Source organism: Grampus griseus, assembly GCF_964374135.1.
Source record: "Grampus griseus genome assembly, chromosome: 14".
In the NCBI taxonomy this organism is placed as follows: domain Eukaryota; kingdom Metazoa; phylum Chordata; class Mammalia; order Artiodactyla; family Delphinidae; genus Grampus; species Grampus griseus.
Genome location: NC_139008.1, coordinates 42,185,504 through 42,213,212, shown reverse-complemented (window position 1 = coordinate 42,213,212; position 27,709 = coordinate 42,185,504). Strand labels below are relative to the sequence as shown.

The following is a 27,709-nucleotide window of genomic DNA, read 5'->3' as shown; positions in this document are numbered from 1 at the left end:
ACTTCTGTCTATGACCCTGTGACAGTGTCCCTCGTCTTGTGGAATCATAAATGTGCCAGGATTTCCTGATGGGTTTGCCACCTCCCTGCCTGTCTCCCCTAGATCGTGGTGACAGCGCACAATTCTATGAATACGTTAAAAACTACCAAGCTGTACACTTTAAAGCGTGAATTTTATTAAAGGTAAATTACATCTAAAGCTTTTACAAATAACAAAAAGAAAAAGAAGCAGTTATGACAACGCAGTAACATATCAACTCCAGTATCAGATAAAATTCATATAGTGTTTCTTAAAATCAGTTAACCAATCAGTCTCCCCCTTTTCCTGAAGCAGTCAGTCTTCATCAGTTTAAAGGCGAGCTGAGTTTTTCTTCACAGATGAGGGATTAATTGTAGAACAATCATAAAAAAATATTTGAGGCTCTCCTTTAGGGCTTGAGGGTTGCAGTGATTTTCTCTGCCATCTGCCCGCTTGTTCTGTCACTGATCCCATGCACAAGGTCAAAGCAGCAGCTCCTGCGACCCTCAGAAGTTTGTTTTGTGTTTGTCACTCCCTCCTTTGCATGCTGCCATGTCTTCTCCGGAGCATTCCTCATGGCGAGAAGTGCGAGGTGATTTTGTTTCTCCAGCTGCAGAACCCAATTACTCTGTCCTGTCATATTTCTTCCGGCCTTGGTAACAAAGTTACACCCAGAGAAGTGACATTTGTCCAGCATGTATAAAAATCTCCGCCTCTTCTCCAAACGGATTACACCACACTTAGCCTTTTGAACAGAGAATGTATCGCAGGTACCACGTATGCCTTGGCCCAGACCTTGAAAGTAATTTTTACGCTTGTCCTGCTATGTTTTTATTTCCAGTGACTTTTCTGGAAGGGCAGTGCCTGTGACATGATCTGTTGTGCTTTTCTTAAGGGCTATAATCATAAAGCCTTTCTTTTTATCAACAAAAACCCCTCCCTGAACCAGTGTAGAGCCTGGACAGGCCAGGTCGCAGCTCATGCTGTGTAGAGGAGGTCTGTGCTGCTTCTGAAGGAGCAGAGACCCAGCAGCAGAAGAGAGAACACCAGGCCTTGGACTTGGAGGGCTCTTCAGATCTGTCCTTCCTGTAACTAAGACTTTTTTGCCACTCAGCATATCTGAGCCTCGCCAATAAGGCGATAACTGATACTTACAAATTTGTCTTCGAGGTCCTGCAGGATCACGTCTGCCTATTTAATTGTTAAAGAAAGCTTCAGTTATATCCAGGGGTAGTGTTAAAAGTATCCCTCTGCCTTCACATCTTCTGCTAATTAGTAATTCCACTTGGGTGTGGAATGAACGGGATCTTTCTATTAACTAGATTAATGGGATAACCAGATCCGAACAGTCCCCATCTTCCCAAACAAAAGAACTTCCTGTAGAATATTCTAGATACAAGGTATCTTCTGAAAAATAGCAATGAAATCATTAATTGTTTAACATTTTCGTTTTCTTCAAAGTGAAAGGAGGAGTCCAGTGACTTTGCACACAGGGGTTCTATTTCTGAACAATTCCGTTTGGCCTCCTGGAAGGTCTGAGTGACTTTCGGTGGAATAACCGGATCTGTTTGCTCCGAGGAGAGGGCGCAAGTCCTCTGAGGAAGCAGGGAGACAGATGGCCAGCTATTGTGTTACCACCATCATCTGCTGGGCCGTGAGCAAATATTAAGTGAATAATATATATGTAATTGGTGTGAAAGTACAGTCGCAACATTTCTAATTCCGTCTGAAGGATGGCTACTTCTTGAACATTTGTATTTCATAGAATACTATATTGAAATGTTTCTGTTTACAGGGTTAATCCATTTTAAACCGCTTTAAAGTGAACATTTTCCCCCATTTTTGACACCACTGTGCAATATTTTGAATTGAAATGGCCCGTAATGGCCCTTTTTTATTTTCCATAACAACGTGAGCACTGAATTATAGCTGTGCAATTATGTAAACAATGGAAATGCTTCCAGAATGAATCCTTCCTTTTAAATTTTCATTTTGTGTAATTGTTGGAAGGTTTGGAACCATAATAAACAAAATTATTTTACACATTTATCGTTCTAAAGGTCAATTATAAGAGAACTAAAGAAACAACACTATGCAAAATGAATAAACCAATTTCTGTTGCCATCGCCATATGTTTTTCTTATCACTTATGGTTTTTCCAGTTACTGTGTACATAGCATTCAATTAAAGCGATTCATTTACTAGGCTGAATGTGGTTTGTGTTTATAGAACTGTGCTTTGGAGGGGAGGAAACAACATGCCTCTATTTGAATTACCTGATTTTTTTTGTAAGATCAGTGATAAGAGACAGATGTTCTCACCAGTTACTTTCTCATAAACCTGAATCTCTGGATAAGCTGCAAATTCACAGCTATCATCTTACAATCCAGTTTTCACACTCAGTGTGTAGCATGCGTGTGGACTTGTAACCAAAAATGAGAGGAAAATACTAGTTTGGTGGTCCGTTCCTCATATTACAGCATTTTGCGGATTGAATTTTATTTCCTCTGAACAAAAAGCATGCGAAAGAGTTTCATGCTGGTCAATTTTCAAGAATAAGCTTAATTCCTATTTTAGAGTCCATCTTTTCATTGAGCTTATAGTTTTGCTTATTATTTTCAGTCTGTTTAGAACGTGGAAAAGAAACTAATTTTTGCTACCAGACTCACTTGATTGGGTATCTTCTAGAACTCCTTAGAAGCATGGACTCTTGAATATCTAAAAACAGAGCATTTTCCGGTTTTTATTTCATTATTTGCCCTATAGATTATATACACTATGGCTAATTGCTGTAACACTTTGCTAAGGATGTTATTGGAGAGAATTAGTTTTTAGGGTTTTTTAACTTTTGGGAGAATGTAATCTAAGAGGCTTTGGGGACCACCTTTGAAATGTTTTAAAAAGCTCTTTCTGAGTATCAGCAAAATAGTAGTTCACGGAATTCTACAAAGTAAATTCTAGAAAGTAAAAATCCTTCATAGTCCTTCCCTTTTATTTTTACTCTGTTTACTTCTGTGTGACCCTCTTCAGTTTACAAGGCATGTGTTCACATCTCTCCCGTTACCCACAAGTCCAGGGGGAATCAGTCCCTTCTGTGGAAGAGAAACGAGAAGCTCTAAGCTCGACGTGACCTGTCCACGGTCACATACACGAGGTCTTGACCCCAGGCCTGGGGCTCTTTTCACTCTGCCAGAGTCTGACGAGTACAGAGGCATTTTCCACCATGATCACAAAGGAGGGGGCACTGAATAGCCCTGAGTCGAACCCGGGGTGCCATGGCCCTGGCTCTGCCAGCCCTGTGACTCCCGGACAGGTGGCTGGAGCGGGCACAGAACTTCTCTCTCCACCCAGGATGCAAACCACGCTGTTAACAAGGAGAGCCTCCATCTGACGGGGACGTTTAGCAAAAACTCAGTCGCCTTGGTTTACCATAATTGTACTGATTTAAGGGTTATTTTCTACTTATGACAGGATACGAGTTTTCCAGAATACTCTTATTTACATGAAAAAAAAGTGAGTTACTTTGAGAAACAGACAAATCATGTTCACTTTGGACTTGAATAGGACAAAAAGCCTAAGGGTTGTACATGAATAATTTGTGTTTGGGAAGCACCATCCTGTTCGGTCTCCCTGAAACCCCAGGGACCCAGGAGAAAGCTTCAGTCTCAAGATTTTCATTTTCGCAAGGATTCCGGCTATCGCCATGGTCTCAGTGTGTGGACAGGAAGGCTCCTACCAGAAGTGCCGGCAGCCCTTTGTGGACGCCCCTCTGCTGGGAAGATGCAGCTGCTCTCCTTCGAGCACCACAGTTATTCCTAATTTCAAAATGTTGTCATAAAGATTGTCATCTTTGGGTTGTTCCATTTCAGTGTGGATAAGCAAAATAAGCAAGCATATGGCCCTAACTTGGCCGACTGGCCATACAGCCCCCTCTTTAACCCCCATATTAACCCCAGCCCAGAGCTGCTGTAACTGGCGGCCTCACTTCTCCTGGGGGCCGCCTTCCGTGGGTGGCGGGCAGGCTAGGCCAGCCATCTGTTATTTTGCCTTCTCTTTCCAACCTTCTCGCCCGTAGAAACAGGTTCTGTTCAAGAGACTGGCCGGGGTCCAGGGGGTGGGGAGCCTGTGACTTTCTCTTGCTGCACACATTTCTGCTTCCTTCAGCATCAGTGGCAACTTAGTCATTTCTGGGAATGCCCCACTTCCAGCTCACCTTGACGCATCTGCATCTTGTGAAGCCAAATGGATTTCATGTATAAATTCTGGCTTTAGCTTGTTAAAGGATTTAGTTCAGAATTCCCGTAAACGTATCCCAGAAAACCCTTTTTTAAAATTAAACCTCTCAATTCCAGTGGTGAAAAATCTGTGATTTAAGTACGTGCTAAAGGTGTTAAAAACCCACACGGTTCAAGGCTCGGTTCCTCCTCTCAACAGATGGAATTAACACAAACCGAACAAAGTTAACATCATGGTTGTTTGCATTATTAATCTTCCCACGCACGGCATTCTACTACCTTGCGAGCCAGGTTTGCACGAATCCTTTCGTGGCAGCAGATGTCAACAGAAGCGTGCTTCCATCTGCTGCCCGAGACCTTGATGCCTGATACCCCGAGACGAGGCCCAGCACAGAGCGTACCTCTGTGAGTAATTACAGGTGTGTGGTGAGGAGTCCAGGGCATTAATCAGAGGCTTCATTATGAAAAAGGTGGATCTTTTGTTCTGCGCTCAGAGCGGGAGTTGACCACACACTTTCTAAACTGCAGTGTCCATCTGCTCAGCCCCTAGAATGTTTGCCTTGGTTGATGTGGACACTGAAATGTATCAAAGGACGTGATTACAGCGGGTTTAAACATTAACCCGGGGGAAGCGTGGTTCGGGTTTTTCTTTCCTTTCCTCCTTCCTTCCTCCCTTTTATCTGTCTATTTATCTGTTTGTCTCTCTGTTTATTTTTGGTATAGGAAAAAGTCTGCTGCAATGCTAAAACCTTAAGTTAGTACTTGCTAAATAATTTACCATATAAGAGTTCTAATAAAGCACTGCGCCATCATTTTAAGGACACACGCAGCATGATTTGTAGATGCTAAATGAGCCTGCTATGTGAGGAAGAAGTCTTAGAAAAAATGTTTTGTGAACACCTAAAGGTTCTCTTTTAAGATACAAGTTCTTCAATAAGGTTATTTTTATGAAAAAGGACTTAAGGTGTTAGAATCGAGCACACTGCTATCCCTTGCTCGAATTTAATCAAGTTAAATCAGGATTATTTTAAAGGATTTTCAAATAGCTACACTGAAATTTGAGAAAACAAACCAGAGGTTTTGGGGGGCTTTTTGTCGTTGTTGTTTTGGTATTTTGCTTCTTGTATTTTGCGACTAACTCTAGGTTATATAACTACAAGTCCCATAGCTACAGCCCTTCAGTGCATTTGATGAATGCATTTGGCCTAGAACTGCATAAAAGCAGTTTGTGGTTTTCTTACTAATCCCCTTTGCACACACTCGCACAGATGGCTTCAGAGACGCGGCCTGGCCGTGGATGGCACGAACGCCGTCCAGGAGAAGAGCCCTGGTCTGCCACGGGCTGGAATGAGGCAACGCCTCAGAACAGAGCTGGCGGGCAGGGGCCAGCCGGCCACCCACCAGTGAAAGGCCCTTCCAGACCCAGGGACACCAGGTGTCTGGGGGCAGATGGTCCACACGCAGCACTGGGCACACGTGCCTTGCCACCCACTTCTACCCGGAGCCCCACCGACCACCTGACTTTGGCGTGTGACCCATCCCAGCGGGACCCCCACTCCCATTGTTTCACACGGGAGTTGCCCGAAGAATGCAAGTTTCCATCTCTGCCTACTTCAGGAGTTTGTAATAGACCAGTGTGCTTTGACTTTTGAAAATTGAAGAAGATAAGAAGTGATAGCTGCTTGCAGGTTTAATTTATTTATTTACCTCAGCACTCCTGTAGCTTGTCCGAGGAGCCCACCTCTACATGGAAGATGGAAGAGTGTCTAGTCCCAATGCCACAATTCAGGTCTTGGACAAGTCACCTCACAGTGTCGGGTCTCCATCCTCTTACGTGTAAAATGAGTACAATAGCCCCTGGACTAGCTCATCTCCTGGAACGCTTTTCACTGAAAAAGTTCCGTGGTCTGCGTTCTTTCAGATAAGCTCACAGTAGTCATATGTACAGACGAACTGATGACTTTGGAATTTTGGTCTGGAAACTTACAGTTGTGTTTTCTTTTCTCCCCTTCTAGGATATTTTAAATACCATTGTAAGGCACTGCCCACCCCGCTTTTTCTCCCTGGGTTTGCCCGGCTTCTCCATGCTGGTGGGGGACTTCATCACGGCCGCCGTCAGGGTCCTCAGTGCAGACACGCTGGCGGTGAGTGTGACAATGCTCAGCATCCCAACTCCCAGGAGGCTTCACAGCGGCTAACAAGGTTCAGATTTCTCCACTCCTAACAGGTGTTGACTCATTAGTGCAACGTGAAACCGGGCTCTCGGGTAGATGCCCTGGCAGCTGACGTGTGAAATTGTAGGATAAGGTGACACACTGGGAGTGGAAAGGCGTTTCATCAAAAGGCCAGAGTGTGAGAAATCATGTGCTCACTAATAGTGCAGCACATTTACATAGTCAGAGGCAGGACTGGTCTCCTAGAATCTTACTAGCATTTTTCAGTAAATGGTGGCACAGACACTAACGTCTGTGGTCAAGAGAGATTTTTTTTTTTTTTTTTTTGCGGTACACGGGCCTCTCACCATTGTGGCCTCTCCCGTTGCGGAGCACAGGCTCCGGACGCGCAGGCTCAGCGGCCATGGCTCACGGGTGCAGCCGCTCTGCGGCATGTGGGATCTTCCCGGACCGGGGCACGAACCCGCGTCCCCTGCATCGGCAGGCGGACTCTCAACCACTGCGCCACCAGGGAAGCCCAAGAGAGAATTTTAAGTGTACATCATCAATAAGGTTTTTTTCTATTATTAAGTCTTAGTTATAAGTCTAATAGAAAATAGTTTCTTAAAATGTTAGAACACTAAAATTTTTAACCGGAAAATTAATATATATCGTTGTATTCATACGCCATAAAACTCTGGCAGAATTCTTGTACTAAGAAATGAGAAGCAAGTGGACTAAGTGAGCGCTAAGGGCTACGAAAAGAATTGATCTGTAGTCTCCACCTTTACCTCCACTATTAGGGCGATGTATTAACGCCTTTGAGAGGACACTCTCACCCATTTCAATTTAAAGGCCTCTCACAGTTGTGCTCTGTACAGCTGTTACCTGTTCAGAGCCAGTTTTCCCTTCTTTAAATGGTGTAAATAAAACTAGCTTTACTGTTTGCCAGGCACTTCTATTGAAATCAGTGTGAGTATCTAGCTACCTAAATTCTGTTTGACACGTTGTTACTTTCTTAGTCTACTTATTTCTTCACTGCAGGGCGAATTCAAACTCCAACCCTGGGTTTTGAATTAAATTGTTTTTTGAATGCTTTGTATAGCTGGTATTTCATGCGCTTTTTCTTCTAGGGGTAAATTAAAAAGCAAAGGGGAGGGAAGAGAGGCAGGAGCAAAAGGGATGGATGAGTGAAAAGAAGGAAGAAAGAAGGAAAATGTTGACTTTGTTCATCCGTTTTTCTTTTTTGTAAAGACTATGACAACTTTTCATACTTATTTCTGAAAAACTTTTTGTAGGATAATCATTCTCAAGGAACCTTCTAATTTACTTTTAACCATTCAAATCAACATTGAAAAAACTTTGGGAAAAAAATTGAAAAACTGGAAAAATCATTGAAAAAACAGGATATAGGAAGGAAAATACTTTATTGCAATTTTCCTTACTTGCTCTGAGAGTTTCCTGTGAAAATGCGGGCGCCCTTTCTAGTGATAATATCATGCACGGTGGTCATTCTCTGTGAAAATTTATCTTTCGGCTAGATGAGCTATTAAAGTGGCCTTCCAAAACATTTGTTTAAAGAGAAAGAGAGAGAGAGAAAATATGAGAATGTGAGTGTAAGATTTATGTTACATAAAGGAACAATAACTCTGAATTACTTTGAATCACTCTCTGAGTTTAAACTTGAGGTTTAAAATTGTAGGAGAACTAGTGAGAGGTGTTCGGATAGGGACACACCTGCTCAGTCAGAATTTTCTGTTAATTACAAGCCTGGAGGACTCCTGCTACGTAGATCTGCCTGCTGAGGCCATGAGGGAAAGTGAAACGCGTGCACAAGTACCCAGGAGGTGGGGGAAGATCGTGCTCAGCAAACATTGTTATCACATCTCCAAACTAGAGACGATCCGAAAGTCCACCAGCGGCAGAGTGGATGCATCCTGATGTGCACACAGCGTGGGATATTACATGTAATTCTCTTCCCATTCTCCATCCTGCAGCCCTGCCCAGCCAGGCCCAGGGTCCTTCCCAGCATTGTGGGTACTAGTCATCCACCCTGGGGCAACAGACGCACAGGCCTCACTCTTCTGTGTGTAAATTGGGTCTCACCACAGGCCCAGTACCCAGGCAAAAAAATTGTCTAGATTTACTCCGTTCTTTGAATAAAGCTGCGTAACAGCTCTTTATTTTATGTAGGAGCTGTTGTTTTGTATCCAGTGGTTACAGGGTCACACACGACTCAGGGGAAAAAATCAGCCTCAGCGAGGTTCAAACCAAGACTATATGGTGGGTCAAGGGAACCGTTAGTGAAGGCCGAAAGAACAAGTCTGTGCGAGAAACACTGACTGCGGATGTACTATATGCCAGGACCTGGCCTGCGTAAATGTGACAGGGAACCCATCCTCCGGGAATCGGACAGGTAAACTAAGCGTTAATATTTGCACATAAGTTTCTAGCAGCCACAATAGAAGCACCTCCAGAACCCAGAGGGGTGCCAGTGTGGGACCAATTAATTCTGCGTGATGAGAGCTGGAAGGGAAGGCATCTGTTAGAAAAGTCTTCATGGAAGAAGCAAAGCTGACGCGGAGACCTGCAGGGTGGGCCCTGTCCGTCCGTGAATGAGAACCACAGCCACCACCTTGTCCCCAGGTGGTGCTTACTGGGCATCCTCGGGGGAGAGAAGTGACGAAGACTGTCTGCCCCCTGTCTTCGTGGGGAATACAAACATCAAATGAATACATAACGCGTCGTCAGGAAGTGATGAATACCAAGGAAAAACCCAAAGCAGGGATGCTGGAGGACACAGAGGTGCAATGACACAATGTCTTGAATTTGCTTTAAAACTGAAAGTGGAAAACTTTTAAACATTTTAAATATTGAAATGAAAAAAACGGAAAGGAGATAAATGAGGCAAGAGTGGTAACATCTTGAGTCTAGGCATTGGGTGCATGGATATAACATTCTGTCTACTTTTACATTTAGAGATTTTCTTAACAGGAAAATAGAGGAAGGTACAGGTAGCAGGTAAGGGGGCAGTGATGGAGGCTGGGTGGTGTCACACAGAACCATAGCACCCTGTGGCGAGGGGGCGCTTGTCAGGGGAGATGGCTTCTGGACCCCGAGTGGAGATGGCAAACAGGTAGTCGGATCTGCAGATCTGGACTCAGGAAGGAAGCCAGGGCTACCGAGAGGTGCTGAGGGGTCGGCGACACGTAGGAGGCATTTAAACCCTCGGGTCTGGACATCCCAGACGAGTTGAGTGTCGATCTCGGAGGGAAGAGGGCCGAGAATTGCACTCAGCACCCTGGAGTCTATATCCTGAGGAGGCGAGGGGTCCCAGCAAGGAGACTGTCAGGTCCCCTCGGGAACCAAGAAAGGTGTCCAAGCGATGGAAGGGCTCCCAGGTGTGCGGGAGCTGTCAGCTGCATCCCCTGCCGTGCGGGGTCGGGTGAGACCAGGCCTGGATGGGAACTGGTGGGTCTTGTGTTGTGGGGGTCATGTAACGAGAAGCTGTGTGCTCACTGACCAACTTTGAAAAACCTGAACATTTTGGTGTTAGTAGTTTCATATCTTTCTATTTAAAAAATGAAGTAAAACAGGAAACAGTAAACTTCACCCCTGATGCCGTTGCCCCAGCAGGGCTGCCTCAAAATCATGAAAAAGTAAAACACATTGTTGCTTATCTAACGTTTATAACCAGAAGGAAAATGTGTGTCTCATTTCCCTTTGCCATGTGCAGGCCCCTCGTTTGGAAGCTCTCACCATTCTCGGGTCTCTGGTCTGCTTTCCCAACACGTACCGCGAGATCCCTCTGTGGCAGCCGGTGCCCGAAGTTACTGAAGTCACCAGGGGAACGGAAGATGTCAAGGTACGTGATGCAATGACCGAATCTCAGGTTAGCATCTTCTATAAATTTATTTATTTAGTTAGTTATTTTTTATTTTTGACTGTGTTGGGTCTTCGCTGCTGTGCACGGGCTTCCTCTAGTTGAGGTGAGCGGGGGCTAATCTTCGTTGTGGTACGCGGGCTTCTCATTGCAGTGGCTTCTCTTGTTGCAGAGCACGGGCTCTAGGTGTGCAGGCTTCAGTAGCTGCTCCGCGGCATGTGGGATCTTCCCGGGCCAGGGATCGAACCCATGTCCTCCTGCATTGGCAGGCGGATTCTTAACCACTGCGCCACCAGGGAAGCCCTGGTTAGCATCTTCTAGCTCGAGCTGTGTGGTTCTCTCTTCCATTATTATGCATTGAGCTGCTTATCCCTGAAAGTTTGGCTATATCGTTTAGATGTATCAGTTGTTTTTTTAGAAGGCTGGTTTTGGGGGGATTAAATGAACTAGATGGAGAGCGATGGTTAGGTTCCTCAGGTGTTTTTTATTAGATCTGTTTATCATGCCTACGGATCATGATTATGTAATGAATCATTCTTTGTAATAATTTTATTAGTGTAACTATGCTGCATTAGTGCATCTAATGAATTTATAAGAAATAATTGAAATAAGCAAAACATTCAATCCCATTGTTGGCCTGATTAAATACTACTACTATTTGAGGTTCTAAATTAATCCTTGGAGAATAAAATTAAACAGTCTCTCCTCAGCTGACGTTGGGGCAAAGAAAAATGCTTTTCAAATCAATCAATTAATTTATCTATCTATAGTACACAAGTACGACGTGTAATTCAGTGTACGATGTATAATCCAGTTGAAGTAAAAGAAAACCGAGATTTTTCCTATGACGAAGAGTCATTTGCTCTGCTTGGTTTTTATCGTATACACAGGAAAGCTCTTCCCTAGGCAGGCTCCAAGCCCTGCGAGCCCCCGGCTGAGACCACCATGCTGCTCCCCTGAGCCCCTTGTGTCCTTCCCCCAGTCCTTCAGTGGCCCCTCACTGCCTAGAATGAGGACAGAACATGTGGGAAATCGACTACTAAACAAGGTTTTTATTTTACGTCATTTTGTGTTTTTAGCACTACCTCATAAGTATTTTACTGAAGAATGCCACAGAGGAACCAAATGAGAGTGCAAGGTAAATGCTAAATAAAAGGTAAACTAGTTTAGAATTTTAAGATACACATTCATGTGTAATCAGTTAATGTTAAAAATACTTATTCTTTCACATTACTCTTACACTAAAAAGTACAGTAAGAATTATGTGGGGAAAAGGCTTTATTAATTTTTTCAGAGGTGCCATTATTAAGTGAAAAGCACAAGGTGTGGATGGTTGTGTGTAGCACATGCTACCTGTTGTGTAAGAAAAAGCAAGATTGCGAATACATAGGTGTATTCCCTGATATTTTTAACATGAAGAAAATGGAAGGATAAACCGAAATGTATAAAAATGATGTACTTACAGGATAGTGATTCTCAATCGGCAGTGCTTTTGTATCCCGGGAAACATTCAGCAATGTCTGGAAACATTTTGGTTGCTTCCACCAGGCATCTGAGGTTGCTGGCAGTCTGTGGCCAAGATAGGAGGTTTTCTGGGGCACGTACAGAGTGAAAAGTTCCTATCTGTTCTCCCCAGGTGAGGCCCGGAGCTGGGAGCACTGGTGGCGGGCACAGCAGTTTCTGATCCTCAACCTCCAAGCTTGTAAGGTCACCAGAACCCCAGCTCCGCCTCTTGCTCGTGTCCTGCTCCCTCCGGGCCGGTTCCAAGCGAGCGGCGAGCACTTGCACTGTCTTATTAGCTCTCCGATCATTTTCAAGGGTTTTTTCTTTTGTATTTTGTCTAACTTCTTCACTTACCTTCAGTGGACGGTTTAGTCACAATTTTCTAGTCTGCCATTACCAGAAGCTGTAAATTCATGATCAATTTGATAATATTAAATAACCTTGCATTTGGGGATAAACACAACTTGGTTTACACAGCACTGGATCTGATTTGACTAACATTTTGTTCAGGAAAGTTGCATTTATATTCATGGCCTTTAATTTTCTCTCCCCATCCTGTCCTTGTCAGGTTTGATTACAAGGTTATATAGTCTCACAAAATGAGCAAAGTGCTGTTTCATTCTGTTCAGTCAGCAAGAGTTTTTGTAAAATTGGACTTGATAGTCTTGTGTATTTATTTAATAGACCTTGATAGTAAAACTATCAAGGTATTTTCTTTATAAGAAGGTTCACCACGGACTCATTTTCTTCAATGATTTTAAGGAAAAGGTTTTTTTTGACAGTTTAGATAAACTAAAATTTTCTAAAAACTTGTCCATTCCAAGTTTTGAAACATTGTGGCATCCACGGTGTTTCCATTATCCCTTTGCTATCTTTTATCTCTTTCACTTCTATAGCTATAAGCACTTTTTAATCTCTGACACTTTTTGTGTGTTCTCTGATTTTTCTCACTAGTCTTACCAAATATCTGTCAATTTTATTGGTCTTTTCAAAGAAGAGACTTTTGTCTTTGTTCAACCTCTCTATTCTATATTTTAATTTCCTACTCTCTGCTCTTTTTTTAATGTTCATTCTACTTTCTTTACATTCTATAATTCTTTTTCTCACTCTTGAAGTTGTATACTCAGTATATTAATGCTCAGCCTTTCTTTTATGCAAATATGAACAGTTAAGTCCATATGTTTATTTCTAGGTGCTACTTTGTCTGAGTTCTTTAAGTTTTGATATGTAATATTTTTGCACTACAAAGCTTTTCCAATTTCCATTATGATTCCTTCATTGAGTCATGATTTATTGAGCAATATATTTCTTAATTTCCAAAAATATCGTTCTTTCTATTTATCTTTATGCTGCTGATGCCTTAGTTAATTGCATTGTGGATCAAAAATGTTGTTGGTCTTTGGAATTGTTGAGATGTGCTTTATGGTCCAATATGTAGTCAGTTTTTGCAAATGTCCCGTATATGCTTGAAAGAATGTATATACTATTCTTCAGTTGTTGGGTGTAGTGTTCTAGATGTGTCCATTAGATTAATTTTTTAACTCATGTGTTTCAAATATTACACATTCTTTCTATTTTTTTCATCATCTAGATCATTTACTGAGAAAGATATGTTAAAAATCTCCCAATTTTATGGTGCATTTATATATTTCTCTTCGTATTTCTGTCAATTTTTGTTTTATATATTTTGAAGCTATGTTATTAGCTGCACAGAAGTGTAAAATTATCCTATCTCTATAGTTAATCAAATCTTTTATATTTATGTAGTGACCTCTTCATCTTTAAGGGTGATTTTTTTTTATCTTAAAGACCAGTTGTCTGATATTGATTCACCTATATTTTTAAATAATATTTTCTTTTAAATTTAACCTTTCTATATTCTTCTCTTTTAAATGTCTTTGCAAAAGCTGTACATACTTGATTTTATGTGTTTTTCCTGTCTGATCTTTAGCTTTTAACTGAAGCTTTAGTTCATTTGCATTTACTGTAGTTACTGATATATTTGGATGTAAATCTTTCATCTTATTTTATACTTTGCTATTTGTCTTTTTCAATATTTCTTTCATTTTCTCCTGTTTTTTTACCTTCATTTTTTTTCACTCACCTTTTCTTCCTTCCTTCCTTCCTGTTTTTGGGAGTGATTGTGTTTTTTTCACATTCCGTTTATCACCTCTATTTTTTTAGAAGTCATAGACTTTCAGTTCTTTTAGAGGCTGCCTTAGAAATTTTAATATGCATACTTATCTTGCTAGTTCCTAGTCTGTCTTTATCCTCCTCCTGAACAATGCCAGTTCCTTAGAATGTAATATTCTGATTTTGCTCCTCTGTCACTGTAGCTGTTCCTCTCCTGTCTGCCTTCTCTACCTACCTCTGGGGGTTAGAGTGACTCAGGGTTTAGGGCTGGCTGTCTTTCCCTCTGCATGACGTTCCTAGGTGCTCTTATTCATTTCACCAGACTTTTTTAACACCATCTGCTTGCTGATGGTACTGAATTTATTTTCCTGGCCCCTTCTGTCAACCCCTTAAATATTCAGGCTTTTATATTAAACTGCCTACTTGATATCTCAACTTGGGTGTCTTAACACGTGTAAACTTAACACAACCATAACTGAAGCCTTGAGTCTGCTGTCTGCCCCAGAGCCTAACTGTCCTCAGACATCATCTCAGTACTTGTCACCATCATCTGCCCAGACTGTCAATTCAGAAACTTGGGAAAATCCTTGATTTCTCCTTTACCTGCACCTGCTACATTCAGACCTTCAACAAGTCTTGGCAGTATCTTTCTTCCCTCTTTTCCTTTAGTGTAGAAAGCCAAATTCCTGTGGAGTTGAAAGTGGAATAGAAATATGTATAATATGGTCAGTCTTTCTTAGTTGTGTGTAAAAGGAGTTAGGCAATGAAATTAAGGTCATATGAGTGTAGGTAAGCAAGCAGACTGAAATATGATCAAGATTCAAATAAATGGAGGAGAACTGAGAGAGAATATAGTTATAATTGTGAGTGATAGTGATTCAGAAAAATTAAGAAAAAACAAGAAGTTTTTGTTATATAAATTGGAGTGGTATGAGGTGGCATAGTAGCAAACAGTATTAAGAGAGTGTATTGGAATACAGAGTGAGAGCAAGGTAATACTGCCATTAGCTTAAAAAAGTCTTGATAGATAAAACTCATTCACAATCACAAAGGACATCCTGGGGATATAGAGAACATGAGGAGTCACTGGGAGTGTAAGAATAGGAAGATGCTAAATGAGGATGCTAAATGAATTTCAAAGAGAGAAAATAGCAGGAAGAGCTGTTATAAGCGAGTGTGGCTTAAAACTCAAGGCAGGTGAGAGTAGCTTAGGTTATAAAACCATTTTACAGGTCACAGTATTCTCCATAGTGCAAGGCTAATAGTTACAGAGAAATGCAGGTGTTCCTAGAAACGAGCGCTCTTAACAAATTACACTTAACAAATAGGTTAATGGGTCATAAAAAAAAAATAGAATATACACACATATATATACACACATGCACTCAAAGGAAGAGCAGCTCTTAAAACGGTAACAGTATGATTTGGGGCATAATTCCAAGTGGTATAGTTTTCATGGGTCAAACAATCAGTCTGAGTTTGGCTGAGGGAAGATAAAGGGGCTTTGGGAAAGAATATAGAGTTCTTGGGAATGACTATAGACTAAGATGCAAGGGGCAATTTCTAGGAATTGGGCAAGAGAAGAGAGACATGTAGACAATTCTAGACGGTCAGGAAGGTGTGGCGTCTAATGCCGGCGCCGGAGAAACAAGAAAGGCCCGGCACACACCTTGTAACCGAGGCAAAAGCACAGCTGTTACCGAGGGCGTTTTGGTAGAAGGTGACATGGTCGCCAAAGGGGTTTTAATTAACTGGTTCGGAAGCGCTTAGTCCATTCTGATCGAAAGAGGTGAGAATCCAGTGAAGTATGGTGGTTTTAAAACCTCAAAATAGCTTGATTTTAATTGCTGAATTATACTGATGGCCTTTAAGGGACGTTCAGTGTGGAGCGATGGGCAGTGTGTCCGGTTTGACTGGCCCTGGATGTGACCTCCTGCTACAGAGAACAGCATATTACATATTACAGCAAGCATCTGGTTCCAAGTAGTGGTTTGAAGCCCCTTTTTGTTCAGAAAGTGAGCAGGTTGGGGGGCAAGCATTTAAATTTCATATACATGCATTCAGGAAACGTTCAGAAGAATGTGACTTTTTGATCATTGCAAAAGATATTGAGTGTATCAATTCCAAAGAGAATTACCATCCAATCTTGATTTATAATTGAGAAAGGTAATTTTTAAAGGAGTATGCAACTTAAAGAGTATTTTGTCTTAACACATTGTTTAAAAGAAGTAACAGTGAAACTTGTTTTGAAAGTTGTACTCAGGTATTCTTTACGATAAAATACAGGATTTGTCCTCTGTTTTTGGTAAGTGTTGTGTATCTTATTGTAAGGAAAACAATTACAAACTCAATTTCCAACAATCTTCTAAGATTCATGTTTTTGATTCTTCCTCAAAAATATCCTGAAGCAAGAAATTGTAATAAAAAAATTAGTTTCAGCAAAAATAAGTGATAATGTGCTGTGACAATTAACAGAAAATATACCATTTATTTCATTAAATATTTAATTACTAACCATTATGAATATTTCTATTTGTCCTGAAAACTGGTCTGTTGAGGGTACCTTATCTTTTTTCTCAAGAAGACATTTTGTTAATATGTCTGTAACTTTTGTACTTTATAAACAAGGCTTAAAATATTTTGTCATTTGAAAATACCAAGAAAATTCATCTCTTCGTGAGAGTTTTCCTCCTTGTCTCCTTCTTTTTCAAAAGGTGCATTGCCATTTGCTCCCTGGGCGTCTGGATCTGTGAAGAGCTTGCACAGGGCACGAACCATCCTCAGCTGAGAGAGGCCGTCAACGTGATAGGCGTCACTTTGAAGGTATTGCCAGTTCGTCATGTGTATTTGACATTAAGCTGTTTCCCAGGTATTCAACCCATTTTAGTTTGAATTAGCCCCATTTCTGTTTCCCCCTACATTACAGAGAAGTTTTGATTCAGAAATCTTTTCTCTCAGAGCCACGTTGAACGTTCTGTGAGGGGTCCTGGCAAAGCCACCCATGGCTGCTTACCCACTGGCGGCTGCAGCCTGGCTGTCCATAGCCTGAGCTTCGTGGACCGGCCCAGTGGGTTCCTCTGGTGGCTGGGCAGCTCCTGGGGCAGGATGCCTGTCACCTGTGGGTTGGAGTGACAAGAAAGTGGGGTTTCATGCCCTGGCCTCCTCGGCAGGACCAGGAGAGACCAGACAGCTCCTGGGCAACAGCCTGAGTGCTTCACGTCAGTGGGGCCTTGGGCACTTTGAGGATGTCTGTCTTCCTTGGCTTTGTTAGTAAGAAGGGCTGCCATGTGCTGCGTGCTCACCTCATGCTGGGCCAGATTTTTCTTAGTATTTCTGTAAATTTTCAAAAAGTTCTTTAATTTTTCTATTATTATGAGGAGAAACATTAAGGCAGCAGAAGAGAATGTACCTGCCGTGTCGAGCCCTTGCCCTGTCAGGGGCGTCCCAGCGCAGTGCACGGACTGAGCCATGGAATCCCGCCACCCCTGTGGACACTGCTGCTTCCCCCATTTTAGAAATAAAAGAGAAGGCGACTAAGGGGAAGGCCAGGGAACCTGCTCCAGCTTGAATTGCTGAGAAATCAGAGGGCCAGGATCAGTCAGATTGGCCTCCCTTTAAACATTGTAAATAACAGAGGAGAACTCCTGGACAGAAGTCCTGGGCCCTGGGGCAGCTCCCTCACCTTTCAGTGCCTGTGTCGCCGTGCTGGTTGGAAGGGGGAGCACATCAATATAAGAGAACCGAGGGCCAGAGAGGAAAGAGCAGCCTCAAGGAGCACGGGGGACGGTGAGCGGCCACTCTGGGAAGAGGGCCTTAGGGGGCTTGGGGCTCTACCAGGTGGAGGAGAGCGCAGGGGAGGGGAGGGGGAGGAGGGGGAGGGGAGAGGAGGAGGGGGAGGGGAGGGGAGGAGGGGGAAGAGGAGGAGGGGGAGAAGGGGGGAGGAAGAGGAGGGAAGAGTGCCTTAGGGGGCTTGGGGCTCTACCAGGGGGAGGAGAGTGCAGGGGAGAGGAGGGGGAAGAGGGGGTGGGGAGGGGGAAGAGGGGGAGGGGAGGGGGAAGAGGGGGGAGAAGGAGGGAGGGGGAGGAGGGGGAGAAGGAGGGAGGAGGAGGAGGGAAGAGGGCCTTAGGGGGCTTGGGGCTCTACCAGGGGGAGGAGAGCGCAGGGGAGAGGAGGGGGAAGAGGGGGAGGGGAGGGGGAAGAGGGGGAGGGGAGGGGGAGAAGGGGAGGAGAAGGAACAGGGGTGGGGGTGGGGGGGGAGGAGGAGGCTCGGCCCTACCTGCCCGGTTGGCAGCAGGGAGCACGAGTTCTGCCTGTGGGCTTTGCATGGCTCCGTCTCCGGGCTCTGCTCTGCTGGAAACGTGCCCTCCAGGAGCGCTTGGCGAGGTTGACATAGGTGTCCCCTCAGGCACGGGAAGGGCATGGGCAGCAAAGGTAGGGAAGCGCCCGCCAGGGGGTGTCGATAAAAACCAGCCTCTGGCCGTGACAGCGATGGGAACAAAGGGCTGTGCAGCCTCTGGAGAAGTCCACTCGGCTACTCGTTTGTTGCGGGCGGGAGCTCGTGTGGGCAGCGGGGTGGGACTCTGCTAAGCCAGAGCCAGACTTACAGACTCCGGCATCCTCATGGGCGAGTGGCAGCATCGGCGCTCGGGCCCTGCGTTCCTGCCCTCAGCCCCACTGTCCTCCTTCCCTTGCCCATCTTAGGAGCCATAGTCGCCTCTCCCTTCCTCACCACCATGGTCCTGGTCACCGGGTCCTGAACGGCCTTCGATCACTCCCGCCTGCTGCCCGGGGCCACCCCTACCAGAGCTGGCTCCCTCGGCCTCCTCCCCAGCCCACCCCCACCCCGACCCCCATGGCCCGAGCCTGGACCTGCAGATCTGCCCTCCGTGCTGCTGCCAGAGAGGGACGTCCGTGAGCGGGCCCCTGTCTGCTGCACCAAGCTGCCAGTTCCTTCAGAGCAGGGACCTTGTCACCCTGTACCTGTGTCCTCTGTGCTGCTCATTCAGTGCCGGGTACATTGTTGGTACCCCGTGGGCATGTGCTGGTGAGCAAGTGGGTGATACGTTTCATCCCCACATCCCGCAGCCCTCCACGTGTCAGGAACACCACCGCCCTCGCAGACCTCCACAGCGACTCTTCTTGACTCTTCTTGCCTTGGTGCCTGCACCCTGGGCCCTGGGCCCACTGCCTGGAAGGAAACTGGCCCCTGCCCGACCCCACGTTCTTCCCGGCTCAGCACAGCTCTCCCCCTCCCTTCCCCCGCCCCCCCCCCGGCCCCAGTGGCTTCTCTCTGTCATCTGCCCCCACCTCTCACGCCTCATCCCTCTCTGCCCTCTTGTCTGCCATGTCCCTCATTTCACCATTGTCACCTCGTCTGTCTCCGGCCATAATGCAAGAGCCATGCCAACCTTATGTTTCTACCATGTGACCCGACCAGCGGGACGCAGCAGAAATGCCCCCAGTGCCCACTCTTACTCTTCCTCTCCCTCCACATTCCGACGTCCCCTCAGACCTCCTTGGGGCTGTGCTCAGCATTAGGAATACGACAGAGAATAAGATGCAAGAAGATAAACACACAAAACAACAAGCAAACAAACACAGAGGATCAGCTCTGATAGCCCTTAATGCCATCTAGAAATTACAGCAGGGGAGGAGGATGGAACGGAAGAGCTGGAGGGGGTGGGCTCCATGCCTTTGGACAGTCTTGGTGGCCTCATGGGGGAGATGACATCTTGAGTCGTGATCTGAAAAATGTGGCAGCACCTGCCGAGTGCAGACCTGGGGAATGAGTGTCCCAGGCAGAGCAAGGAGCAGGTGCAAAGGCCCTGGGGCAGAAATAAGTCAGAGTGTTTGAGGAGTGGACAGAGGCCATGAGGGTCAGGGGGCGGGAGATCTGGGTGGCCGGAGGAGGCTGTGCAGAGCCCCTTGGGGCAGATGCTCTCACCCCAGGTTTCCTTGTGCCTGTCAGGAGGGGAGCAGTCAGTAACTGTTCTGTAGAAGTAAAACTGACCACCTTTCCCATCTCATACTGTGATTTGTCACTGAGCTGCTAAATGTTGACTTCTCTCTGTTGTTTTTGTGGCCCTCTGGTCAGTTGGCATCTGCTTCCTGCAACCTGGAGCTCCTGAGGTGGAAATAGCTGAGACGCAAGTCCAGAGGTCTCCCTAGACAGGGACACAGATTTGGTGACAAAGCGTTCTGCCCTAGATGGTGGGGTGTGGATGGCAGTGTGGCCCAGGGTCTGGCCAGGGAGGGAGCACTGGGAGTCTTCATCCCTCCCCCACACCCCCCCCAGCCCACAGTCCCTGCGAGAACTGCCCCATTGCTGTGCCATCTCCCAAGAAACAGGGGCACCTAGAGGACCCTGAGCACACGCCAGACGCAGAAAACAGACTCAATAATAACCGAATATCCCATAACTTTGAATTATGTTCTCCTAGCTCACATTTTTCACATTTCTTAGAATGTCATATGTGCAGGTTAAGTTTAATTTCATCGGATAGAAAGGCTTTTGATCAATCCTTGTTTCCCCAAGTGTAAAATGAAGATAGCGACTGCCTTATGGAGCTGTTAATGAAGAGTTATCAAGGCGAAAATGAGCACAATTCTCGTTAGAGGTTCAGTACACAGGGGGTACTCAATAATGTACTACATTTCAGTTTCCTCCAGTTGGCAAAACTATCATTTGTGTGATCTGAATAAGGCATTTGAATTTATGCTTTTAATTTCCAAATGATTAAATGACAACTACTTGTTTCTATAGAATGTTATGTAAATTAGTACAGCTAGTCTAGCAGAAGGCAGTTACAGGACAGTGACCGCATACAAACTGTCTGGTGATAAGATACATTTTTCATATATTTAATGCACAACAGGGACATGGATCCCCAAATGGAGCTGGAAAGAAGTCGTTGTGGGTTCTCCTTTAGGAGTACTGCACACGTGAAGTGAGGTTATTTCGTTTGGGGTTTTGTTTTCTTTTCTAGTTTCCTAACAAAATCGTGGCCCAGGTAGCTTGTGATGTGCTTCAGTTGCTGGTTTCCTACTGGGAAAAGCTTCAGATGTTTGAAACCTCTCTGCCTCGGAAAATTGCAGAAGTAAGTCTTTTTCCCATAATGCTCAAACATCAGCGTGTCCCTTTTATTACATTGGATATTTAATTAATTCTAGATACTCAAATAATGGTTGGAGAACCAACCATTAAACTGCCGTGTGAGTCACCCATTTTCAGAGTAAATTGCGCTGGTTCTTCTCAGCTGCGATTTCAGGCACCACGTAGAAGCCACCAGTGTTCCAGGGCAGCCTTACACTTGGGGAGTTTGAAAGGCAAACACGGCCACAACAAAGAGACCTTTTGTTGATTGGGCTTCATTCATCCAGAGTAATTTGGATGGTGCCAACAAGGAGTCGGCAGCTGGTTGTGATGCCCTGTGTGTGTGGGCGGGGGTGGGGTGTGGGGGCCTCTCCCAGACTGAAGACCCGGACCGAGCTTTCTGCCATAGCGTGATCGCCCGGCTGTAATGAGATTACGACTGTAATACCCTCCGTGGGGTCACTGGTGGAGGACGGGGGCGAGAGGAACAGGAAGAACCTTCTCCACGAAAACACCCCGGATGTCAGTGGCACGTGAAGGTGCCGGCTGGCACAGGGGCAGGTACCCTCACCCTGTAGGTGTGGTTGGTAAGGCTCGGCCGTTCCTGCCAGGTTTTGTCGCTGCCCTTCTTTAAACATGCCCTGTTCTGTACACACCCAGTGCAGAGGAAGGGATGTGATTTATTTTCTCTCAGCCCTAGACAAATTTCACCCGTGAGGTCACTTTGTTCTCTCAGAGATACAGCAGAAATCACAAGCGATTTTCAACCTCAAGGGACCTAGAGTGAAACAGAACTTTGGACGATAGGCATATAAGCTGCTGCAAAATGTATAGTTGGGTTATAGTTGGGTTTTAGGGCGACCATATAATTTATCACCTAAACTGGAATACCTTTGAGAATGAAAGTGGTGCTGTTACCCTGCAGCCGCAGGTGTGGGGAGACCTGGGGTAATTTATAAGAAAAGTAAATGGGAGCATCTTCAGAATTACTTTTGCAAGTATTTGTTGCTTTCCTTGTGAGAAGTGTGGAGATGGAAAATGGAGATTGTGTGACTGCAGAGAGAAATACTCCTTCCTCTGGGCCCCCGATTTCACTGCCAGCAGAGTGGAAACAGGCATGGCCATCGCCTTCTGGTTTTCAGGTCACACAAATCTCTGAGGTGACTCTTCGCTTGATGTCACCTTCCTCTGGGGGTTGGCACCAGGCTGGCTTTAGTGGCAAGGCCGTCCTGGGCCTCCTTTCACACGGCTTCCAGAACTGTTACTGGGGTCTGTTTGATTGGGAATTTGTCTTCTCTGCAGATCCTCGTGGCCACGATTGCTTTTCTTTTACCAAGTGCAGAGCACTCCTCAGTGGAAGCAGACAAGAAGGTAAGTGGCACATCGGCCAGGTCCTCCCTAGACTTTGTTTTTTTTACAGAATGGCACTTTTTTTTTTTAGAATTTTATTTATTTTTTTATACAGCAGGTTCTTACTAGTTATCCATTTTATACATATTAGTGTATATATGTCAATCCCAATCTCTAGAGGGTTTTTTTTTTTTTTGCGGTACGCGGGCCTCTCACTGTTGTGGCCCCTCCCGTTGCGGAGCACAGGCTCCAGACGCGCAGGTTCAGTGGCCATGGCTCACGGGCCCAGCCACCCCGCGGCATGTGGGATCTTCCCAGACCGGGGCACGAACCCGTGTCCCCTGCATCGGCAGGCGGACTTTCAACCACTGCGCCACCAGGGAGGCCCTCTAGAGTTTGTTTTTTAAGAATGTAATAAAACAGATGGCAAATACTATCACATACAGGGCTATCCTTTATAATATCCCCTGTTAGGAGCTGCCGCGGAGCGGCTGGGCCCGTGAGCCATGGCCGCTGAGCCTGCGCGTCCGGAGCCTGTGCTCCGCAATGGGAGAGGCCACAGCAGTGAGAGGCCTGAGTACCGCAAAAAAATAAAAAACAACAAACAAGGATATCTATAATATCCCCTGTTAGGACGGGCCCTAACAGCCTCTCTGTGAAAACCTCATTCATTTCTGTGTCCCTGAACAATGGCTGCGATGCCGGGAAGGTTCTGCTTCACTGAAGGTTTGCTGTCACTTGGGGTGGAGTCTGCGAGGCTGCAGCCTGAGGCTCTGGGTCTGCTTCGTCTTCCAGTTCCTCGTGTCCCTGCTGCTCTGCCTCCTGGACTGGTGCATGGCGCTGCCGGCGGGCACCCTCCTCCACCCCGTGTCCACGGCGGCCCTGGACGAGCAGCCCGCGGCCCGGACCCCCTTGCTGGATTACATCTACAGGGTGAGTCTCCCCTAGGCCTCGGGGCACGGAGCGTGGACTGCAGCATCAGAGAATCACCAAAACAGGTTTTAGGCATTCACATACTTATCTGTGCCCTTTTGACAAGGATTTATGGGGGTTCAGCATTTTAAAAGAAATGAATGACTTAAGGAGTGAGAGCAGAACAGTTATCCTAGAGAAGCAGTGGTTACCCAGTTCACGATGCGCGCACTTTACCCAACTGCTATCGTCAAACAACTGCAGTTTGGTCAGAATCCCCCAGTGTTCATGGGACGTGGTCTGTATCTGCTTCGTTATGAAAAGAACTGTTTCTGTTGTAGGAATATCCACAGCCTTAGTTGGACAAAATCTGTTTATCAAAGGAAGAAAAAGTATAATGGTCCCAGTTAGCCTCCTAAGTGCTGTTGTAGTTTGACAGGTCGTCAGGGGGCAGGAGGTTGGGGGCATCCCTGGCACACAATCCCTTCCATGCTTCACAGGTTCTGCACTGCTGTGTTTGCGGCTCAAGCACTTACACCCAGCAGAGCCGCTACACCCTGACCCTGGCTGACCTGTCATCCGCGGATTACGACCCCTTCCTCCCACTGGCAAACGTGAAGAATTCTGAGCCGGTCCAATTTCATTCATCAGCAGAACTGGGCAACCTGCTTACTGTCGAAGAGGGTAAGATTCTTCAGAATAGTCATCCCAGTTGACAGGAAAAGGAAAGACGGTAGCCATTTGTTAATACTCGCTGTGTTACTTTTTAAGAATCTGGTGGTTGAAATCCAGGTTTCTAGAGTGCTCTGTGATAGCAAGTCCTTCCTTCCTCGTTTCCTCTCTTTTTCTGTTCTCCTCGCCTTTCTTTTCCCATCTTAGTTAAATTTTGTATTATCGAGGACGCACGGGACCCACAAACCCACAAACACAGTCCATTTTCTGTCCCCAAGGAGCTTTTCATCTCATGGTGGCGGGGGGTGGGGGTGGCGACAGGATTCAGGCAGAAGGACTCGTGTGTGGCCCGGCAGCACCATAGGGGCTTCCCACAGAGAAGGACCTAAGCCAGACTTGGAAGGACGGGCTGACTTTGCGAGGAGCTGGTAGAGCGTCGGGACCAGGCGGGCATCACAAAGGGATGGTGTGAGGCCACTCTGCTCCCGGCGGAGGTCCCCTCGTAGACATGTGGGTGTGTCAGGACCTCGGGGCTGTGCTTACCCCCCTAACCACCTTCTCCCCAAATGACAAGAGCCCATCTCTAGGCCTTGGAATATGAGTCAGCATGTGGATGTGTCATCTGTATGTGTGATAGATGCCATCTATATGCCTAGACTCACATACACACACGCACTGAAACTAGTGAACTCTGAAGACTGATGAATTCTTTCGATGACAAATGTGATATTATAATATTGTTACTCAAGATGTTACCATTCGGGTGAAGGATATCTGGGCTCTCTCTGTATTATTTCTTACAAGTGCGTGTGAATCTTCAGTTGTCTCAAAAATTAAAAGTTAAGGGGCTTCCCTGGCGGCGCAGTGGTTGAGAGTCCGCCTGCCGATGCAGGGGACACGGGCTCGTGCCCCGGTCCGGGAGGATCCCACGTGTCGTGGAGCGGCTGCGCCTGCGAGCCATGGCCGCTGAGCCTGCGTGTCCAGAGCCTGTGCTCCGCAACGGGAGAGGCCACAACAGTGAGAGGCCCATGTACCGCAAAAAAAAAAAAAAAAGTTAAAAAAAAATGTGGGTATAGAGTGTTAGATCATCCATGAAAATGTTATGGACTTTACAAGTTAAAAACATAGGCCTAAGAACAGAACCTTGCAGGTAAAACTTCCTTAAAGAAAAAGGAGCGAGGGCGTGTCACCAGGAAAACAAAGTCAGGGAAATGGACAAAGAACCAAAAGGAGTCATTTCTAGGAGGTCAAGGGAAGAAAGCAGACAAGGAGCTGAAGAAGGTCAGCAGGGTCACAGGCTTCCAGAAGCTCGGGGAGGGTGAGACCAGAACAGCAGCTGTTTTATTTCCCAACCAAGTGTCTGGTGGTGGGTTTTGCTGAATACTTTGCACAGCGTGGTTGGTCTGCAGCCAGACAGCATGAGCAGGTGACCTGGGGCGTGACTGTTTGGAGCCCCAAGACAGTCCCCTGTGGGGCCTCCTGGGAAGGGAGGAAGGACACAGCGGCATTAGCCAGTGAGGGTTCAGGTCCAGGGCTGTGTTTGCAAGACTGCAGAGTCCAGGGTGTGCTTCTGGCTGGGAGTGGGGCGCCAGTCGGGAGCGAGGCCTCATTTTAGCTCCTTTTATAGACGAGCAGACCAAGGCAAAGGGATTTTCCCAAGGGTGTACAGGTCAGAAGTAACAGAGGTGGAATGTGGATTTAAGGTTTATCCACAGGGTCGTGGAACAGTGAATTCTTCACTCGGGGTTTTGCGTAGTGGAGACAGAAGACTGATCGGGGTTGTGTTGCTGGCTGGCAGCACGAGACACCTCGTCACGTTGTGTCGCCCATTTGCTTCGTCATTTGTGGGTCTCCTTCTGGAGTCCCCTGTTCTTTCCAGTTGCAATCTTTTCTTGACACTTTTTTCCCACAGTTGTAAATTCAAAACATTTTTTTTTCAGTAAAATGACCTTTGATCTATTTCTTTTTGCTGTTTCCTACCTTGTAGTCCAAAAACAGGTTCCCTGCTGATTATGACTCTTCACAGAAAAATGGCAGAAGATTAATAGGGTAATGAAAAAGGATAAACCTAAAATTGCACATTTAAATTTTTGTACCACTTTCTTTCAATGTCCAACACTCTTTGACTTGACCATTCATTCTCCAGAAAACCTCAGGACCTTATGCAAACTTGTCCTAACACAGCTCTGTGTTACTCAAAATGAGGTTTAAACTTCTATGGCAAAGGAGTTTTAAAATTCTCTAACATATTTACTAAGTTAAAAAACAAGGCTTAAAAACGTACTAGCACCCACAGCCTCTCTAGCCAAATAAGTACATCCGTGTTAAGAATGAAGAGGAAACATAAAGATATAGGTATTTCAGGTTAAACAAAACGTGCCCATATTTGAGGGATGTTTTCATTCAGTGTCATTAATTCATCATTTATAACCACACTGCTTCTACTCAGATAATGTTTCTGATAAGCAATGTTATATTTTTATCTGTTATTGTCAGATGATTCTTTCATAGACCATTTCCCACATTTGATGTAATTACTACTTTCAAATAGAGTTACAAGCGGGAGAGACCCAAGGGGAGGAACCATCAATGTCATGACACCTGCTCACTTTTCTCATCATTAATACCTAAGTGCTTAAGAAGAAGGGAAGGGAGGAGCTTTAAAAAAAATGAAAGTTAAAGGACAACCTAACATTACTGTTTTTATATTTCATCTCTAAATTTAGAAAAATAAATATTTGGAATATATTTTTGCATACTTTTTGGACGTCACAAGCTTGTTTTCTCATAGATGGAGTCTAGACTTCCTCTTTATTTTTCAGGGCAGCCCCGGGCAGTTGATGCAGCTGAAGTCTGCCAGGGAAGAGCAGTTCTTATTTCACAAATACTCCCTTCCTTACTTTTCAGTACCAGAGATATTTGGGGTTTTTATTGGGTGTGTCATGGTTTATGACTTGATTAACGTGACTCCAGGTTAATTTCCCATTGTAGAATTCAAGCACATTCATTAAGATACAAATTTGTATTTACTGCAAGTTGAAAGTACAACCTTATGTAAGTAAAAGTAGAGGAAAGTCGCTTTTCCAGTTGTTGTTTTCTGCCATGGCCTTTATCCAGTTGGACCTTTCTTGTTAGTTTCGTAGCCTGTGCTACTGTGTCATCACCATGCGGTGTCTTACATTATGGACTTCTGAGCCCCCAGCTGGCTGCACCTTTGTTGTTGGAGCATTAACATTTCTGATGGAGCGTGTATTCATATGGGATGATAAGCATGAATAAAAAGCATCTGTAACTTTTGAAAAAGTTAATATGGACACAAAAGCAAAGGCATTCATAACTGTGATTTCAAGGGAATGAGTTGAGGTGTTTAAATTTCTCAGCTGTATGGAAATCATGAGCACTTCAGAAGGGTCGGGAAGAAGCATTTCATTTCAGAGACAGATGTAGATGACCTCCTCTGCTTCTAAAAAGTTACGATTTTTAAATGAAGTTTTATTTTTCATTGTTGAATACACGTGATTTCCTGTTCCTCAAAAAGAAAAAATTCAGAAGAAATCCAAGAAAAGTGAGGACAGTCTGGTTCTCACTCATCACACAGAATTTCCTAGATTCTAGGATTTGATCGTTTCTAGGATTTTTACATCATAATATTGATGATGTATAAATAAGTCAGTTAGATTTCTGCTGTCTGAGAGGGAGGATGGTTAGCATGAGAAAGCATATTTATAGTTATTGATGTTTTAATTAATATTTGATT

General features: G+C 45.1%; 1 protein-coding gene across 2 annotated transcripts in view; it reads left to right on the top strand.

Annotated features, from left to right (window-relative positions):
• RALGAPA2 (Ral GTPase activating protein catalytic subunit alpha 2) overlaps positions 1 to 27,709 on the top strand; it is a 281,459-nt gene that overhangs the window by 144,503 nt on the left and 109,247 nt on the right. For both annotated transcript variants that reach the window (XM_082670096.1, XM_082670095.1), the window contains 8 exons: positions 6,269 to 6,397; positions 10,143 to 10,271; positions 11,369 to 11,427; positions 16,640 to 16,748; positions 20,912 to 21,022; positions 22,321 to 22,389; positions 23,164 to 23,301; positions 23,781 to 23,964. In XM_082670096.1, coding sequence (XP_082526222.1) covers positions 6,269 to 6,397; positions 10,143 to 10,271; positions 11,369 to 11,427; positions 16,640 to 16,748; positions 20,912 to 21,022; positions 22,321 to 22,389; positions 23,164 to 23,301; positions 23,781 to 23,964 — 928 coding nt within the window. The remainder of the gene's footprint in view (positions 1 to 6,268; positions 6,398 to 10,142; positions 10,272 to 11,368; positions 11,428 to 16,639; positions 16,749 to 20,911; positions 21,023 to 22,320; positions 22,390 to 23,163; positions 23,302 to 23,780; positions 23,965 to 27,709) is intronic.